Source organism: Zophobas morio, unplaced genomic scaffold (assembly GCF_036711695.1).
Source record: "Zophobas morio isolate AGI-343-1 ecotype UQ-CSIRO unplaced genomic scaffold, CSIRO_AGI_Zmor_V1 ptg000075l, whole genome shotgun sequence".
NCBI lineage: Eukaryota > Metazoa > Arthropoda > Insecta > Coleoptera > Tenebrionidae > Zophobas > Zophobas morio.
The window spans coordinates 303,507-311,770 of record NW_026972180.1 but is presented as its reverse complement, the minus strand read 5'-3'; the positions used below and the strand labels follow the sequence as shown (position 1 = coordinate 311,770).

The 8,264-nt window shown below is 32.7% G+C and overlaps 1 protein-coding gene across 1 annotated transcript; it reads right to left on the bottom strand.

The window, feature by feature from the left end:
* Positions 1-397: 397 nt before the first annotated feature.
* Positions 398-7,104, bottom strand: LOC135143751 (ATP-dependent DNA/RNA helicase DHX36-like). Its single transcript, XM_064075677.1, has 6 exons — positions 6,710-7,104; positions 6,099-6,658; positions 5,494-6,010; positions 4,362-5,437; positions 595-975; positions 398-546 (listed from the first exon to the last, which is right to left on the bottom strand). The coding sequence occupies exons 1-6, from the start codon at positions 6,857-6,859 to the stop codon at positions 474-476; spliced, it is 2,757 nt and encodes a 918-aa protein (XP_063931747.1). The 5' UTR covers positions 6,860-7,104; the 3' UTR covers positions 398-473.
* Between the last annotated feature and the right edge of the window lie 1,160 nt (positions 7,105-8,264).

The following is an 8,264-nucleotide window of genomic DNA, read 5'->3' as shown; positions in this document are numbered from 1 at the left end:
TATAGATTTCGGGAGATTATGGCATTTTTTTTGGGGGGACTGATAAGGAATTGATAGTTCAACGCTCTTGGATAATCAAATAACAACAAAACCAGCCGAGTTATCAATAGAGGTCATACCTCTTTTTGTTGTCACAGGAAATTAAATGTTGTTTGTAAAATGTAAAACTTACCGATTTTACTTTTGTTCTTTGACAAACAGTAAGAACTTGAACGAACAATGCGACACACGTCACAGTTCAACTGCTATACAGAACTGGAATTCTACATTTGTTACTGTGTGATACACGGAGATAATGTTTCATTTTATTTGCAACGAGCTAAAACTAATATAGGAACTTACTCCAGGAACGAACTCACTACAGCTATTCCATTGAAATGATTCAAACGCACCCAAGTTTACATATAACATTTAATTTATTAAGAATTTTCAAATTTTACAACAAATAAATACTGGCAGAAAAATAAAAAAATCTAGTCATAGTCATCAAAGGTGTCGTCGTCATAAACTTCCAGATCCTCGCAAGTAATTAGTTCCATAATCACACTAGAAAATAGAGAATGTATAATCGACTTATTAAAAAATCATACTCACTCCAAGACCCGCGTTTCGTTTTCTTTCCCCCAAATCACAGGCCCAGGGTGCGAGATTTTATATTCCAAGAACCAATTAAATCTGTCTCGAAGTTCTTTAATGATCGACGTAGTGCTCTCGGTACAAACAAATTTTAAATTTTCGTTAATCGTGATCATGTGTCGGCCCTCTTCGTACATTCTCTGAAAATTATCTCCAAAAAATATCACAGGCAGTGGATGTATTAACGAACAATCGTGAATGTAGTCACTGTTTGAATAAACTTTTCTGTAGTACACGAGAATATTCGTGTCAAAGTATCTACATTCGGCTAGAATCGACTTGGGATGGATGTTTAATTTTTGCATAGTTGGGGTCCACACAGGTTTCTTTCCTAGAACTCTTAAGAGAAATAAAAAATTAGTACCGTGTGATTCAACGAAAAGTATGGAACTAGTTTTTGTTTTATCGCGTTTGATTATTAACAAATTATGTAGTTTTTAGAGAAAACAATAATAAAATGTCACTTAAAATTTCAAATTATTCAGTAGTTTTATTACAGATTTTAAAATTTTCTAACCTAATCGTCTAAACAAAAACCTGTATTTTCGTATTATGTGAAGTCGGAGCAGCAATGAAAGTATGAAATTCAATATTCGTTAAAATAACAATAAGACCTCTAGAGTTTTTCTCTTTGTTCTTTGTTTTATTTTCGTTGCTACTGAAAAAAATGTTAATATTACCACAAAAAAAGCCAAAAAAAATGCATAAATCTTCATGAATTATAAGAAAGCTTATTTAAAGATAAATAAAAGCAAAAAATGCATGTATTACATTTGGAATAAAATATGATGAAAAATATGTTCTTATATGTTCAATTTCTAAAGCTATAGGAGTTAAAAATCTAAAATTAAAAATTTCAAAAATTGATCAAAATAGAAAAATCGAAAAGCTAAAGAATTTAAAAAATCAAAAAATCTCGAATTTAAAAAATTAGAACGTTGGCAAATTGAAGAATCGAAAAATTAAAAATGTAAAAATTTGAGAAATCTAAAAATCTAAGACGAAATATCGAAAATTTAAGAGTCGAAAGGTTGAAAAATTCTAAAACTGAAAAATCGAACAAAAATTGAAGAATCGTAAAATTGAAAGATAAAAAAATCGAAAAACCGAAAAATCGAAAAACTGAAAAATAAAAAAAACGTGAAAAATCAAAAACCTGAAACATCGAAGAATTTAAAAATTGAAACACTGAAAAATCGACAAATTGAGACGTCGAGTAATTGAAACGTCAAAAAGTCGATAAGTTAAAAAATCGAGAAATCGAAAAGTTGAAAAGTCGATTAATCGACAAATCGAAAATTTAGAAACGCCAAAAATTGAAAAATTGAGATATAAAAAATAAAAAATTGGAAGTTAAAAAAATGGAAAAACTGAAAAATAAAGAAACTGAAAAGTCGAAGATTGAAAACTGAAAGATCGAGAAATCGAAAAGTCGAAAAATCGTAAATTTAAAAAATCGAAAACCTGAAAACTCGAGACGAAGAGCAATCGAATCATCGAAAAGTTGAGAAATTCAGAAATGGGACAATCAAAAAATCTTAAAAGTCGGAAAGTCAAAAAATGCTAAGACTTGAAAAATCGAGAAATCGCAAAATCAAAAAATTGAGAAATCTAAAAATCTAAAACGAAATATCGAAAAAATTAAGAATCGGAAGATTGAAAATCTCTAAAACTGAACAATCGAACAAAAATTGAAGAATCGAAAAACTGAAAGATCGAGAAATCGAATAGCCGAAAAATCGAAAAACTGAAAAATCAAAAACCTGAAACATCGAAAAATTGAAAAATCCAGAAACTGAGACGTCGAGTAATCGAAACATTGAAAAGTCGATAAGTAAAAAAATCGAGAAATCGAAAAGGTGAAAAATCGATTAATCAAGAAATCGAAAATTTAGAAACGCCAGAAATTGAAATATCAGAAAATAAAAAATTCTAAGCAAAAAAAAAATGGCAAAATTGAAAAATAGGGAAAAGGAAATATTGAAAAATCGAGAAATCGAAAATTTAAAAAATCGAGGAATTAATATATCAAAAACCTGAAAACTCGAGACGTCCAGCAATCGAAAAGTTGAGAAATTCAGAAATGGAAAAATTCAAAAATTCGACAACAAAAAGCCGAGAAATAGAAAATTAAGAATGCTAAAAATTGAAAAATCTAGAAATCGCAAAATCAAAAAATTGAAAAATCGAAAATGATAAAAAATTGAGAAATCTGAAAATCTAAAACGAAATATCGAAAAAATTAAGAATCGGAAGATTGAAAAACTCTAAAACTGAACAATCGAACAAAAATTGAAGAATCGAAAAACTGAAAGATCGAGAAATCGAATCGCCGAAAAATCGAAAAACTGAAAAATCAAAAACCTGAAACATCGAAAAATTGAAACACTGAAAAATCCAGAAATTGAGACGTCGAGTAATCGAAACATCGAAAAGTCGATAAGTCAAAAAATCGAGAAATCGAAAAGGTGAAAAATCGCTTAATCAAGAAATCGAAAATTTAGAAACGCCAGAAATTGAAATATCAGAAAATAAAAAATTCTAACCAAAAAAAAATGGCAAAATTGAAAAATAGGGAAAAGGAAATATTGAAAAATCGAGAAATCGAAAATTTAAAAAATCGAGGAATTAATATACCAAAAACCTGAAAACTCGAGACGTCTAGCAATCGAAAAGTTGAGAAATTCAGAAATGGAAAAATTCAAAAATTCGACAACAAAAAGCCGAGAAATTGAAAATTAAGAATGCTAAAAATTGAAAAATCTAGAAATCGCAAAATCAAAAAATTGAAAAATCGAAAATGATAAAAAATTGAGAAATCTAAAAATCTAAAACGAAATATCGAAAAAATTAAGAATCGGAAGATTGAAAAACTCTAAAACTGAACAATCGAACAAAAATTGAAGAATCGAAAAACTGAAAGATCGAGAAATCGAATCGCCGAAAAATCGAAAAACTGAAAAATCAAAAACCTGAAACATCGAAAAATTGAAACACTGAAAAATCCAGAAATTGAGACGTCGAGTAATCGAAACATCGAAAAGTCGATAAGTCAAAAAACCGAGAAATCGAAAAGGTGAAAAATCGATTAATCAAGAAATCGAAAATTTAGAAACGCCAGAAATTGAAATATCAGAAAATAAAAAATTCTAAGTTAAAAAAAATGGCAAAATTGAAAAATAGGGAAAAGGAAATATTGAAAGATGGAGAAATCGAAAATTTAAAAAATCGAGGAATTAATATATCAAAAACCTGAAAACTCGAGACGTCCAGCAATCGAAAAGTTGAGAAATGCAGAAATGGAAAAATTAAAAAATTCTAAAACAAAAAGCCGAGAAATAGAAAATTAAGAATGCCAAAAATTGAAAAATCTAAAAACTGGAGGATCGAAAAAATGAAAAACTGTAAAACTGAAGAAATGACAAATTGTAAAAACCCAAAATTCGAAACATCTCAGCTCACACTTTTCGTTTTTTGTTATAAAAAATAGTTTGAAAAATACAATTTAAGACGCCTGTATAGTGGAAAGTATTTTTAAATTAATTACGTACCACAACATATTAAACCATCTTTTCAATTAGTTAGAAAAAACGGGACACCTATATCCATATACATACATACAAATCTGTCTCAAAAGATATGTGCCTGCAGTTTGCATAGTTTGATTTTAAAAATTTTAACCAGTTCCATACTTTTCCGTAATTTTGTAAGATTCAAGATCTTACTTTGAAATCGCTATATTCGGGTAAAGCCCCGCGCAAATAATAGCTTTAATTAAACTCAAATTCTGCGAGTTCCTATTACACTCCGGCGATTTCGGGTCAGAGTTTGGAACAAAATTCATCTCATGCAAATACTCCATGAACTGTTTCTTCATGTCCTGTAGCTGCTTCAAAGTGTGATAACTCAAAAAATACCTCCAACAAAACTGGCGACTGTTATTCCCACACCTTTCAAACCCCTTCAAAGCTTCGTGAAAAAGCAAATGGTCGCTCTTAATCCCATCAGACAACTCCAACTTCATCAAATTCGCTTCTTTTTCTTTACCAACGGGCAACTGAAAGGGATCTTTATAATCCAAAGTAGCAGCGACTGATAAAATGGGGTCTAGACAACTAAAAATCGCCCCGAATAAAATCATCTTTCCCATTTGGGGCGCCATCGGAAGCTTCGCCAGATGATACCCCAACGGTGTTAGTTTCTCGTCGCCTGTTAACGCATTCAGACGCTTGAGTAAATCAAGAGCCAATGACACAGCATCAGGTTCTGGCGAATCAATCAACTGTTGGAAAAAGGTGGAAATGTCGCCTAACTGCAACACTTTTGCCGTCAAAATAACACCTTCAAGACGTGTCCTTAAAATTTCTGGAAGTTGGTATTTTTCTAGGACCATGTTTCGAGCTTTGCTGAATAGGTGAAAGCACACGCCAGGTTTAACCCGACCAGCGCGCCCTCTACGTTGATTCGCGTTAGCTAAAGATACCCATTCTGGAGCTAGGATGTCCGTGTTGGTTTTGACATTGAAACCAGTCACTTTTATTTTGCCACAGTCTATAACGTAGACAACATCGTCGATTGTTATCGACGTTTCTGCGATGTTAGTGGCTATGATGATTTTTCTGGTGCCTCTGGGAGGTACTTCGAATATTTGTTTTTGTTCGATCGTTGGCATTAACGAGTGTAAAGGAAAAATTAGGTATTTGTGTGAGGGGAATTGACCCGATTCTTGAAGCATTCTTGTTAAAGACGATATTTCCCCGAAACCCGTCAAGAAAACTAAGATAGCTCCGTCATCCTGTTCCTGTTAATAAACCACAAATGATTATTATGGATCAGTGACAATAAAAAACCACTAACCTTTAGGCAAATGTCCACAAGAAGTGTGAATATCAGTTCTATATTTATTTCTTCACAAAGTGGACTTCTAAGCTGTATGCATACTTCTCTGCTGTACTGATTTGTTCTTTCCAACTGTCTAACATGAGGTTCAATAAATCTACTATATTCCGCGATTTTCTGCTGCTTTATTCGTTTCTCCTCATAAACGAACTTGGTCCTGAATAGAACATCTTCCAGGTAGAATTCTTTGACAGGGTAAGTGAATCCAGGAATGTTGATATGTGGAGAATTATCATAATATCGTGAAAACTTCTCTGAATTTAGAGTGGCACTCATAAGAATAATTTTCAAATCCGTTCTTATGCTCCTGATTTTTTTAATCAAAGCTAGAATAAAATCCGACATGACATCACGTTCGTGAATTTCGTCGAGGATCAAGTGAGACACTGTGGACAATGAAGGATCAGATTCCATCATTTTGAGCACCACGCCGGTCGTGCAGAAGCAAACGGAGGCTCGATCTCGAGGAAGACGCCTGTAATTTAAACGAGATTAATAAATTACAAAAAATTCTGACGTTTCTGTCATGAACATGATGGCCTAAAACTAAAACGATATTTTACCTTTCCATACGGATGTGGTACCCCACACTCTGTCCTAGATTCTCTGCCCTCTCATCTGCCACTCTTTGGGCAACAGAAATAGCACTTATTCTTCTGGGTTGTGTGCACAAGATCCTGCACCCAGACCCTTTCTGTTTTTCCAAAAAATCGTCCAAAATAAACTGTGGCACTTGAGTTGTTTTACCACAACCTGTCTCCCCACTAATCACAAGAACCTGATTTTCCTCCAATACTTTCAATATCTCGTTTTTTAATTCATGCGCTGGTAATTTCTTGCGCTTTTCCAACATATTCACATATCGCTGATTTTGTTGTTTTGCTACAAATTCCTCATAATACGTAGTATCCAGTCGAGAATCATCTGAAATAATCACAGGTGTCTTCGTTAACTTTTCATCAATTGTTTCGCTAATAACACGCATGAAATCTCTTTTAAAATGCGAGTCCTTTACGTGTTCGTAAGAGCCATCATCAACAACGAACAAGTTCTTGAACGAGGTGGAGTTCAAAACTGACTGGATTTGCTGTTTTTTTGTTGTTGACAACAATATGGCCCCCAGCTGCAATAACAACGGATTATTAAGTGAAAAAATCATGAACGATTTCTTTACAGGTCGTTTTAGATGTTGAATTTTTTTTTCCTTAGACTTCTGGGCGTAAAATAAGCCGATTTGTTTTCCTCTCAAGTGTGGCGGGTGTCGGCCCGGTCGATCGTTGTTTTCGCTTCGCCTTTCGCCCTTATTTCTTTTTCTCTTACCCATTGTGGTATTTTTCTTGGCGAGAAAATTGTTTAGTAATTGATTTTATCTTGTTTTATTCTTCTAAAGATTTAGGTTAGAAGTCCAAACAGCTTTGACGTGGGGAATAAATCAGTGCCAACATAATTTCCAAGTTGCTAATTTCCCTAGCGGAATTTGTAGAAATTCGGTCGCACTAGGGATAATTAAGTTATAATGACGTTAATTTTTTCGGTCACCGCACCCCTCTGAGGGTGCACGCAATTTTACACAACTGTATTACCAAATCCTTTAATTATTCTAATCGTTGAATACACATTTTTTAAACTTGCCCATAGATAAATAATACTACGTAAAATAGAATGCAAACTCGGCTGTAATGCGTGTCCCAGGTTTGTGTCTAGGCTTATGTACCGGCCACATAATAAGAGATAGCACTGATAGCAGTAAAGTATTTTTTTCCAAAAATTACTTGGCGACAACTTCCACAGCCAATTTTAAATTTTAAGAAACAATAAAAAAACTAATGTCATTTATGATTAGTATAAAAGTGTCATTTGTGTGATTATACGTGATAACAAAGCGTAAAATATGAAACTATGCAGTGTTTTGAAATGTCTAAACACTAAAATTATTAAACGCCATCGTTTTCCCAACCCCTACAAATACAACGAGCGTTTTAAAATTTGGTTGGAACGGACAGGGAATCCAAATTTAGGCAAATTAGATCCCACGAAAATATATAAAAATGGATATTTTCTTTGCGATGTACATTTTAAAGAAACGGATTTTGGCCCCAATCAAAAACTTAAAAATACTGCCATTCCTACAATTCAAATTATGCATGGTAAATATTTGTGTGCAAGTGAATGCCATAGATAATTTTTACAATAATTTCAGATAATATGAACGACCCCGAAAGACACACCCATGATCCCGTAAACCCTATTTCTATACTGGATTCTCAAAAATTTTGTACTGAAACATCTCGAAATTCCAGAGAAACCCTAAACGAAACTTTAAACCAAGAATCTTCTCGAATACTAAATTTACATTCAAATTCTAGGAATATTTCGCGTACAGCCCGTAGAAACAAAATTAAGGTAGCTTCGTATCGCCAACGATTGAAATTATACTCCAAATTTGAAGTAAAATTAGAAAGCAAAATTTTAAGTCAGGATGCTATAAATTTTTGTTTATCACAATTAAAAAGACGAAATGTCAAACCAAAGGGTCGCAGGTTTACCACTGAAGATAAATTATTTGCATTAATGTTTTATAAACAGTCTGGGAGATGTTATAGAAAAATGAGACAGATTTTTGCACTGCCTTCACGTCAAACAATTATGTCTATGTTGAACAAAATTCCAGTAGACGTTGGTATAAACAAAATAATTTTCGACAATCTTAAAGAATCTGCTTCAAAATT

Bases quoted from the DNA above. Each gene is read 5' to 3' on its own strand.
- LOC135143751 (XM_064075677.1), bottom strand. From the start codon at position 6,859: ATGGGTAAGAGAAAAAGAAATAAGGGCGAAAGGCGAAGCGAAAACAAC. The intron at 5,438-5,493 runs GTTAGTGGTTTT...GTTTATTAACAG, and splicing joins TTGTGGACATTTGCCTAAAG to GAACAGGATGACGGAGCTAT. The intron at 976-4,361 runs GTAAGATCTTGA...ATTTCTCTTAAG, and splicing joins CCGAATATAGCGATTTCAAA to AGTTCTAGGAAAGAAACCTG.